The 10,817-nt window shown below is 39.4% G+C and overlaps 2 protein-coding genes across 2 annotated transcripts; both read left to right on the forward strand.

Moving 5' to 3' along the window:
- The first annotated feature begins 2,161 nt into the window (after positions 1 to 2,161).
- LOC145705984 (uncharacterized) lies at positions 2,162 to 4,129 on the forward strand. Its single transcript, XM_081783493.1, has 5 exons — positions 2,162 to 2,311; positions 2,352 to 2,433; positions 2,853 to 3,006; positions 3,455 to 3,777; positions 3,862 to 4,129. Exons 1-4 carry the CDS (start codon positions 2,283 to 2,285, stop codon positions 3,571 to 3,573), a joined length of 384 nt encoding a protein of 127 aa, XP_081639619.1. The 5' UTR covers positions 2,162 to 2,282; the 3' UTR covers positions 3,574 to 3,777; positions 3,862 to 4,129.
- A 986-nt stretch (positions 4,130 to 5,115) lies between these two features.
- LOC145708722 (uncharacterized) lies at positions 5,116 to 6,566 on the forward strand. The gene is made up of 5 exons (XM_081786424.1): positions 5,116 to 5,518; positions 5,562 to 5,613; positions 5,753 to 5,915; positions 5,961 to 6,242; positions 6,302 to 6,566. The coding sequence occupies exons 1-5, from the start codon at positions 5,442 to 5,444 to the stop codon at positions 6,520 to 6,522; spliced, it is 795 nt and encodes a 264-aa protein (XP_081642550.1). The 5' UTR covers positions 5,116 to 5,441; the 3' UTR covers positions 6,523 to 6,566.
- The last annotated feature ends 4,251 nt before the right edge of the window (positions 6,567 to 10,817 follow it).

Consider the following 10,817-nt stretch of genomic DNA (forward strand, 5'->3'; position numbering starts at 1 on the left):
AATTGCACCTGTAATTACCTTTTTCTCGCCATCCAACGGGCACGAACTTGAGAGCGAACGAGGGCTGAATTACGAATCTGAAAGATCCTCCGAAGAAACACGCTTGTTTTTCTTTCGGTCTCTAAGGAGCAACGCTACCGGAAATGATTCTACCGCTGATAGACCCTAAAACGTGTTATCCTTGGCTTTTTACAGGAATAAAAAGGTTAATTCCTCTTTCCTTTCTGAAATTTACATATGAGTCAATCGTCGCAGCTGCAGAAGGTTGAGGTTTTAGGTTGAGTTGAACCGGTTGTCACAAACTGATGAAATTTTTGACACCGTTGACGGGAGCAGCCGAGCGATAGGCCATATCTCCACACAAGCTAAGCCTGCCATGACGGCAAACTTCCAAGACGTGTCCAAACTCAAGTGTTTATATCCTCGCAAAAAAAGATTCTGCATTACTTACTCAAAAAAATTGCTAAAGAACAAAAGTCTCCAAGATATTTATTTGTTCATATTGGACTCAGTTAAAAACCTTGATTATTTTGTCGTGGGTAAATTCAACCCTGCAACTAGGGCATGTTTTCTGGGGAAGAGAAGAAAGACAGTTGAAGCAGGCTTTGTGCCCACATGAAGAAAGAACGGCTTCACGGTGCTCGTCGTCGAAGATTTCAAAGCAGACTTTGCATTTTGGTTTATCGTTATCCTGCTGACTATTGAGGGCAATTTGGTCTTGATCTTCGTCTTAGAAAAATGTGAAAAATTAAAGAAAATTAGAAAAGATAACTAGTTCCAATACCAATGTCACTGTTATCTTCATTCATTGCTTCTATTGCTAGAAAGCGAGCACGTTTTTGAACTTTTTTGCGCCATTTCTTCTTCTCAAGAAGCTCTTCATTGACTTTTAGAATTTTTCGTTCTGCTGCTTCAAGCCTTTTCTTGGCATCAGCGAGTTCCTTTTTAGAATTTTCAGCTTGAACTTCAGTTAATCCCTCCTCGATTCTCGCTTCTTCGTAAAGTTTGTTCACAACTGATAGACACTCATACTTTTCTTAATACATATAATCGATAAGAACGAAAAACTATAAACAAAATGGAAGAACATACTGTCAGTTGATGACCTTTGAGCCGCATTTTCACAGCATGAGCCGATCCAATATTCTCGATAAGATAATGCAACCGCTCCACAGCTTCGGTTCGAACTTATTGGAGCAGGACATCTGAATTTTGCATCGGAGTTTTCAAAAACTACATGTCTAGACTTTGCTGGAAATCTTTCATATGCACACTCTTTGCAATATCTTTGACCTTTGAAATCAGCAGTTGACCTTGTCATGCTAGAATTTTTTATTAAAAATAATATGATTGAATCTATCCCACTATTTACACCAACAGCATTTTCCAACGATTCCAACAGAGACAATGTATCCATTTGCTGGATTTACATTCTCGTATGGGCGTTTCATTTTCAGATGCACATCTAAAGTCACAAGTCTCGTCGAAAATGTCTCGCGAAAAAAAACTTGCAAGGAGCTGCGACTGATTCTGTGCAAGTTATTCGTTTATGCGAAGAATAAACATTTGCAATTGATATATCTTTAATATATTCTCAAATTTGCAAATGATCTTTTATGTCCATTGGACAAATACCCTGTCATTAAAATCATTCTATCCTTCCTAGTCTGAGTCTTGTGAGAAGGCGTACGTCACGAGTCTCCTACTTCGTCATCATAATTTCAGCTCATAAAAGTGTCCTCCGAAATCCATGCTGCCTATCTTTTCCCACTCAATTATATTTCTAACTACTGAGTCGTGAAACGCGCTGAGACAAAAGACCCATCCTCGTAAAAAAGTACCGAAAGAAAATTGAAAAGACACTCGAGGAGGCAAAAATACGATTGATCGAGGAAAAAAAGTCTGACGGTTTCTCCTCTTTTTTTTAAATGATGACAAACTTCGACATTTTCGACGAGTTCGACGCGGCGATTCAAAAAGTCGACAGAGAGATTTTGAACTTGAAGTTAGAAAGTAAGAAAAACGAGCGAGAGCTCTTGAGTTACTCGAGAAGGCGAATTTCTCGGGCGCAATCTTTTTCGACAACTTCGCCAGATTCAGGAAGGGCTTTTCACTGCTGATCCATGATAAGGAGCCAGTCGGGGGCAATGAATTGTTTGGAGATAAGATTTTCGGCGAGCCCAAATTAAGGATTTTCTGATGACATTGATAAGCAGCATTCAAGCAGTCAGTCCTTCGTCGTTACTGACAAACACAGGAAGTATGCGAGGAGGAAAAGGACGATGCGGAAAATAAGATCTATCTCTACCAGGTAAAATCAATTACGAGTCCCGTTTTTAATTTTTGAACAGATCAAAATGGAGCAAGGAAGAGCCGATTTCCGAGGAGAAACAGGAGCTGATGAACATTGAGGAAGAAATTTGCGTGTTCAAGGTAAATCTTTAAAACAGAAAATTAGTGGGAGCGATACGGTGCAAATTCAATTTGGGCTAGCACGATTGCTAAAACCAACACAAACTTCCATCACCTCGCCTACTAAATGAATCGTTCGAGAGGTCTTATAATCTCGTTTTCGTTCATTTGATTATGATTTTTTTCTTTCGAAATCAAATAACGGGTTCAGGTGATGATTGACCGTGAATTTTAGATATTTTTTCGTTATGAAATCGATAGAGTCAGCTTATTTAACAGTTTACGACGTGCTTATTCAATTACTTTCTTTTATGAAAAATTTCATCTCAAAAGTTTGAATTCAATTTCACTCCATTAGAATGGTAGTTCGAGGAGTTTTCAAGTAGCTGGATCACGTTTTTCCCCTCGCCAGGCTGCCTTGTCTAAAAGAACAATTTAAGATCAAAAAGCTGCTTTCCTCGGCGCCACCTGGCATTTCAGATGATCCCTGTTGGCTGCGGTTGATCTCTGCCTTTCCACTTCAACGGAACCTCGTCCAGGGGCTCGTGCTTCCATCTGATTTTGCTCAAGTTAAATCTCTCAAACCTCCAGCCGGTAAGTTGAAGAATATTTCTTTCAAAGAATATTTCATAAAAATGCTACAAAGAAACATTTCCTGATTACCGCAATTTCTACCTTAAAAATAAGAAAGCTACTGTAACACTCCTCTGATAGTCGTTATTCATGAAATTCGCTAGCGTGCCTTCTTGGAACGAAAGAATTTTCATCTCACAAAGCCCTTTTTTCTATCCCTCTCAAGAACCGGTAGGTTGAATAAGTAAGGAAGGAAAAACGTGTGGATGAGCGGGGTACCACTCACACTATCGCAAAGCCGAATTCGATTATGTTAGCATAATGTCACACGCTGACGGATGTTTCTTGATTTCATCAACAAATATTTACAGTACCGCTAAATCAGAGCAAATTCCGCAGAAACTCAACCAATTAATATTCATGGAAAGACACTTCTACTAATCGACCGTTTTAAAATGCAAATGTTTAGATCTACATGACGCTGTGTACCGAAAAGACATGAACACTTGGCACGTCCTTCCCGGCCTTGCAGATTTTTCAAGGAACATGCTCACGAATTTACAATACCGTTTTTTCCGCCTAAAATAGGCCACTAAAAATAAACGGGAGCCGCGACGTTCTGAGCAAAAATAGCACGAAAACTGATCCAACTGATTGCAGTGTTTTGGACTTGTCTTTCTGCGAGTCCTACTGTGATACATCGGATGATTGTGACAGTATAAAGAGCCTTCCTTCAATCGGCTCAGGGAAAACTCCAAGTCCGATTAAAAAGGGACTCAAGAAGCTTATCAGGTGAGAAATAACAGTAACGCGAAAGTGGTATACATTGATTTCGAGAAAAAAGCGTTTTTCATCTCATCTAAAACAACAATTAAGTGGTCGAAGGCGGCGGGGGACATCTTATTTTGGCCGTGATCAAGATGTGCGGTCGAAGAGTGAAGGAGACACCCTTAGCGCTTCCAAGAAGAAACTTCAGAAGCCTCTCTCACAAAAACCGCGGATGGTCATAAGCGATCCCGAAATTGTTAATCTTCCAGAAAACATCTCAAAGATGCGGCTAAAGAGCATAACAGAGACATAATTCGTCCATCATTCAAAAATCCGAAATCTGCTGTCAGTCAAAATAAATCTTTCAAGTTCAAAATACAAATTATGCAAAAAAGCTGCAGCACGTTATGCGAAGAGCACCAGTTCAAGGAACTATCCGCTCGTCAACAAACAATGAAAAAAAAAGCAAATCTTGCAGGAAGGGCTGAACTTGTATTTGTTGGCCAAATTCAATGTAAAAACTTGTTACTGTCGACTAGACGATCTTTCCTACTCGGGGTTACCTTTGCAAAAATCAACCTGTGTTCAAAACCTGAGTCAGGTCATATCATTCCTGACTCAGGTTTCGGACACAGGATTCCGAGCCCTTGTCTACTCGTTCAAAACAATCAGAAGAATGGTTTATGCGCGGGTTAGAGAGCCTTTACCAGGTACAACAGGGGATTGTCTAAGGCCGCTTAGTTCAACTCAGTTGTGCGAGATCACATTTAAAATTAACTAGAAGCTCGAGCCTTTCAAGCCTTCAAAACGGATCTGTTTCAATTTAGGAAACAAATTTAGAGACGCACGTTATAGATAAACATTTCGGAGCCAGATGAAATGGAAAGAACACGCAATAGATAAAGGCTCACTCGTTTTATATACAAGCTCCTCCCACGATATCTCGTTCTCCAACAGGATCAATTACGGGCGTCTTCAGACTTCCAGTTTTTCTTATGCTGCCCAAGTCCTCGATTTTCAGTCGAAATCTAAAAATGAACTCTTTGAAAATCGACCCTCTAAAAATCAGATTCGCTGGTGTTCGTGTCGCTCCATTGTACTTTTGACTTGATGTTTCCAGATTTTGTTGGTTTTAGAAATTTCCGAGAAAGAGCTTGTTTAATTGTACGCGTAGCGCGATGGAAACATGTGTTAACAATTTTCACAAACGGTTTAGAACAACGCAAGGGAGCGAAATTTAGCGATGAGAATGCACAAAACGAATTATACAAAAACAGCAATCCAGCGTGAAAAAAATTATCTTCTCAGTCAATTTCCTTCATAGAACTAGGGCTGCGAGACAAAGGCTAATTTTCATGGGCGGATTCTTTTCTGGATCAGAAAATATCTCATTTCGAGAACACCGTGTATTTTTCTGTCGCACGGACATAATGAAGTGCACATAAAGAGATCTTACATTCCGAGAATTTTTCAGGTGTTGGGGCTGACTCATTTCAGAGGCTTTGAGGTCGTTTTGGACCTTTGAAAGTCTTATCGTCGATATGTTATCAAAGATTCCTTACGCTCGACCCGGGCATGAATTCAACGACGATTCGTCTTTGTCCTCTAAACTGAATCAGCCCACACATCTAAAAAATCCTCGGAAAGTCAGCCCAAATACAGAGTGTTTTTTTCTTCCTTGAAAGAGAATGCCCCATTTTCACAAATCGCTGGAGAAATTCGTTACTTCTTTTGGTAATTTTGGAAAATGTGATGAGTGTGGATGGTAATTTTAAGTTTTCTCTACACTTCTTTTCTTTGGATTTTAGCGCACGCGAATCAACTGCTTTGATAAGAGGAAGAAGATATTGCAAAAGTTGCAAGGAAAGTTCTAAATCCGATCATCCATGATTCAAGGACTCTAGATCCCAGTTTATTAGGGAAATCATAAATAAATAATTATTTAATATTATTTATTTAATTAATATAATAAATTTTTGGCGAATTTCGAACTGATTGAAAGGAAAAGAAAAAATGGGTAACACCAGCAAAATTTCAGGACTCAGACGCAACATTCAAATGTCCTGCTGGAAGCTGCGGAGCGACTAAACTATCTTTTCGCGAGCACATAGTTGGATACTGCTGTGAAGCTGCTTTGGCGAGAACACCGGATGATATTTGGGGTAAACTTAAATTGAAATATATTTTTAGTTGAAAAATTTTTATAGAAGCAAAAATTGAGCACGAAGCGATGAGCAAGCTTTATCTGGAAATAAGAGAAGATAATAATTCTTCTTTTGAAAAAATCATGGACGCTCGTCGTGACCTTATCAATGCTAGAAATAAAGTCGAGACAAAGGAAGAAGAACTGAAAAAAGCCAAAGAAAATGTTCCGCTCGCAGAAAAAAGACTCAGATTCGCAAATACAAATGAAGTGTATTTACGAAAGTTGCACGAAAAGAGTGAAAAACGAGTACTTATCATCACAAATGCAGCTTTCCTTCGTGATGGTAAGAGGACAAGAAAAGTTTTTTTAGCTCCTTGATATTTGTTTATTTCTTATTTTTAGACGCACCAGGTCCAGTGGCGAAGAAAGCGAAGCAAGAAGATGTGAATGAGCAGAATCAATGCAAGGTCTGTTTTCATCCTTACAATGAGGAGCGCCCAGAAGCAATCATCATTCCCTGCGCTCACAAGTTCTGCTTCAATTGCATCACATCCCTTCGAGAGAAAAACTGTCCAAACTGCCGGGCTAAATTCACTGACAACAATGTTTACAAGACTCATTGAGTCTTTACAGTCTATTAGTTCATTTTTTGCTCACAGCTCTCATATACGAATAAAAACAATTGAAAATAAAGTAGCTTTGGTTTTCCATCAGCAGTTACACTCTGATGCAACCCTTAATTTCTGGTTGCCAAAGTAGCCCAGTAAAAGCCCCCCACTGCGCCTTTTGAGTGCAGAAAGATAATGAAACTCGAATATATGCAGGTGAGGCCCTTCAATTTCCGGGTAGATGCATTATGCAACGTGAATAGAAAAATTGAGAGCGCGTAGCTTGTCGTAAATATTTGAAGGCAGCTGCTCGAGATGGAAGGTATCTCTGCGGAAAGGCCTCTAGAGTCTCTTCCACTCGGCTTGAAAGTGCTCCGTAAGCTCCTTAAGTGCTCCGTACGTTTTGCATTTGAGTAAGCACAAATAACCGCATAATCATGAAATGCATGCTCTCCCTCTCTGCAATTTCGAATCCCACAAGTTCATCATTGACACAATCAAATTGGCGTATCAGTACATTCGATGTTTCCAAATTACGAGGCAAAACCAGATAATCGTCGCTAATTAACGAAAAAACGTTAAGAGCATCACAATTTGGTTAAAATTCGAGAGACGTCCTTTCAGAGAATGGAAGCTGTCTCTATGACAGATGTTTCCTCTTACATGAAAATGAAGGAAGCGAGAAGACGTTGTGTAACCGGATCTGAATATCTCGCTAATGACTTTCCATGCTCATCCAGAATTTCCACCGCTCAAGGTGAAGTCAGTTACAGACAAAACGGACAATTCCGGAACGGGCAATTCCGGAGATTTGAGGGAAATCGGTAAAATTTTTGTAAACGCACAATTCCGGAAATTTCAGACAAAAAATTCAACTGAGAGGTCTATTTTGTATATAGGACCACCTTTTCGCGAAATATTACGAAGAATTTTCAGAAAAGAAATGAGAGAAGGGTCAAAAAAGCCATGAGTAGCACTAAAAAAGCCCATTTTCTGGTTGACACCCTTAAAAAGGCACTTTGGAAGCAAAAAATTTTCAATTAGAATTCGGACAATTCCGGAGATTCGGCGCTTTTCCCCGAAAAAAAAACTTCCGGAATTGTCCGTTTTGTCTGTAATAGATTTTATCTACTCAGAGAATGAAAAAAGGAACTTTACATTTGAGCAAATTCAGTAGCATGAAACGACCTTCCAACTGGCCTAACAATTCATCGTGAATTCGATCGCATTGGAGTGCTCCAGTGTGTTTCCACTGTCGATGGATCAGGTGCACTTGGCGACCGAGCTACACGCCGCGGAACTTAGTCCTCAGACGTAGTGTGCATCGCCGCGCCGTTCATGATGCCGTTCTTTTCCGCCTATTCTCAAATACTGGACAAGGCCTAGGTCAGTTCACACCAGGTTATAAAAGTGATGATGATGGTCACCGCAAGTTCGTTCTCGTATCGCGCTCTAGACCAGAAGGAAGCGCCGCCCAAGTTGGTATGTTGCTGCGGCGGATAGGTGAAGCGAGAGGAGCGAATTTAACACCGCAGAAAGGGCGATCATTCAAAGAAAGAATACTTTCGGGAAATTCTAGAGTGTTTTACGGGGTCTTTGAACTCCTGAGAAATAAATCCCCGTGGTCAAAGAACGTCAGGCGATTTTACGATAGCCAGTTATATTCTCAACAAGATGACTCAATTTATGTAGCAGTACGTTGCACAATCATAAAAACTTTTCAATCATTGCACAAAGCTCTCAGTCTGCCGCTGCCTAAAAATCATTTAGTGAAAATGGCCTGCGAATCTGAAAATTTCTTATTTTACCTCGAAGAGTCTGATTCCTTCATAGAAGTCAACAACAAGGATGAAGTTTTAGCTACCGAAGAGTTCAGCCCATTTTCTGGACTAGAGAAATGGTTGACGGATGTTCCTTCGATCAAAGGCCCTAATAGGTCGAAAATTATGGATAAGCTTGCGGAATTTCGGGAGGAAATAAGAAAAGAAGAACTGAAGAAAGCAAGAGAAATCAGCAAACAGAATAATCAGAGATCAGACTACATCAACTCTGCAAGTGAATTTAGACGGCTAGTTGCTGAGGTTTCCAAGATGCCGAAGGAAACTAAGAAGAAAAAAACTAAATTCTTCAAAAATTTACTTTCTAATAAACAATAGGCCATTTGATAAAAACACATCTGGCTGTATAAAAGCATCTTGCAAAATAAGGATTATTTCTCAAAATTAAGCTGTCGACCCAGAAGGCTTTAAAACAGCCATTTAACAGGCCTTTTGTTGTTTATGTTTGATTGTCGAGTTTGTTTCGGAGTGAAACGTTGCTGGCAAATTGTAGCCCGTATTGGCTTCGCATAAGTAGAAGAATTATGTGTGCAAATAAGCGACTAAAGATCTGATAACTGTGGCGGTAGAAGGCCTCTGAAACACCTGCCGGGGTGATAACGATTACCGGTATCACCAAAAGGCGAAAGTCGACATGTGACAAAGGTCGCGCGAATATGAGACACGTCAGAGTATACACGGCTAAATCGTTTTATCTGCTTTAAAACTTATGTCACACAAAGTATCTTTCTGAAGACGGAAAAATGAAAACGATGCTCTTTCAAGTTGAAAAATAAGCTTCAAGGAAAATCAATTGAAACGTTGTTTCGGATAGAAAATAACTCACCTTCGAAAAAACGCAGATTTGTTTTGAACATTAGTTACGGGAATTCAACTGTAGGCCGTCTTCGGCATCCGCACAGCTGCAAATGAACGGGTTCAGAACGGGCAACAAATCGCATTCAACTCGTATAAATCTAGTTTAAATAAAGTACCTTTGATTAAAATGCGGTTTTTGGAAAAATAAAGATTAAAGGTTCTTTCATGGAACATGTGGTTGAAAACTGATTTTTTATAGAAAAGGAAACATCAAAAATGCAGATTTAGAGTGAGATCTTTTAGATAATCAATCATTTAATTATTATCACCTGCTTATCTGCATAAATGACTTCGATGAGGAAGTGCGAGTATCATTTTTGAAATGGAGCAAAAATTAAGAAAAAGTAATCATAAAATGCTCTTCGAGCTTTTTACTATTATATTTTCCTGATAAATTATAGAATCATTCGTCGAAGTTACGATTGGAAGCGACGATTATTTATTATTCATTGCAAAGAGGCCAATTCTTGAATAACTTTCAGAACGTTTTCGCAAAAATAAATATTTGGTAAATACAATAAAACAATTGTTTTATTCTAGCACTATGCTGCATAGTCTATGCACCGGATGATGTGGTTTAAATTCAAGGCAAGCATTCTCGAGAAATTTCTTTCTCATTTTAATTGAACTGTTTTGACATTTTTGTGAATCAGAACAACTTCTGACGCACAGCAGTTCGCCTTGCATGCAGCGGAAATGTTCGCCGAAATTCTTTTGGTGGTTGAAAGACTCTTACTTGTGTCGAGTTTTCCCACTCATTTGAGAACGAACTTTTTTACGTGCGCTCTTATAATTTAGGAAAGGTATTTTGGTCTGTAGAAAGCGTGGAATTTCTAGCAATAAATTTCACCTTTCTAGCTTCGCGGAAATTAACACATCAATCAAGGCATAAGCCCAAATCGGCGCCAAATTTATCTCTCTCGACCTTTTTGCCACGGCTGATCCAATTTGACATTTTGAAATTTTTCGCCTTTTCGCCAAAAGCTGTTCACTTCAGGGAAGGCGCGAGTAGGGTCAGCTTTTGCTTCCGTCTTGCATAATCTCGGCTAAATCAATGATTTCAACACAAACGACAACTAACGGTTCTCATCAAGCGTAAGCGTTGACGCTTCTTTTTGGACAACTACACATTTCAGCGACAAACAATTCAGCGAAAATCCTTCGAAGTGAATAATAAAGACGAAGATGAGCTCTTTTTTTAAAAGTCTTTTCTTCACATTTCTTTTAAAAATGCCCCAGAAAAGACCCGGAAAACTAAACGTTTCCATAACGCACTAAAGAAGCACTAGAATTTTAGTTTTTTCGTTTCTTTCTTTGAAAGTGGAAGTGTCTTGAATCTCAGGCAGATGGTTGAACTTTTAGCCGCTCCGAATCTCCTTTCTTCTGCGTTGCAGCTTCTTCATAATTCGCGACACTTGAAGCGGGTAGCATTGTCTCGATGCAATACCTAATTTTTGAGTTTTGATTTTTGAGTGTCTTTTCGCGCCGCTAAAGGATAAGGTTCAATTGCGGCACCTGTATATGAAGATTCCAAGGAGGACCAGACTCAGTTGGCAGGAAACGATGAATAAGAACAGGTCTTTCAAGAGTTCAGAAAAATAACGACTTAGTCAT

Source organism: Oikopleura dioica, chromosome 1, assembly GCF_907165135.1.
Source record: "Oikopleura dioica chromosome 1, OKI2018_I68_1.0, whole genome shotgun sequence".
Classification (NCBI taxonomy): domain Eukaryota; kingdom Metazoa; phylum Chordata; class Appendicularia; order Copelata; family Oikopleuridae; genus Oikopleura; species Oikopleura dioica.

Excerpts from the sequence above, each read along its gene's own strand:
- LOC145705984 (XM_081783493.1), top strand. The coding sequence starts at position 2,283 with ATGCGGAAAATAAGATCTATCTCTACCAG. Across the intron at positions 2,312-2,351 it reads ATAAGATCTATCTCTACCAG|ATCAAAATGGAGCAAGGAAG; the intron begins GTAAAATCAATT and ends ATTTTTGAACAG. Across the intron at positions 2,434-2,852 it reads AAGAAATTTGCGTGTTCAAG|ATCAAAAAGCTGCTTTCCTC; the intron begins GTAAATCTTTAA and ends GAACAATTTAAG.
- LOC145708722 (XM_081786424.1), top strand. The coding sequence starts at position 5,442 with ATGCCCCATTTTCACAAATCGCTGGAGAAATTCGTTACTTCTTTTGGT. Across the intron at positions 5,916-5,960 it reads AACACCGGATGATATTTGGG|AAGCAAAAATTGAGCACGAA; the intron begins GTAAACTTAAAT and ends AAATTTTTATAG. Across the intron at positions 6,243-6,301 it reads TGCAGCTTTCCTTCGTGATG|ACGCACCAGGTCCAGTGGCG; the intron begins GTAAGAGGACAA and ends TCTTATTTTTAG.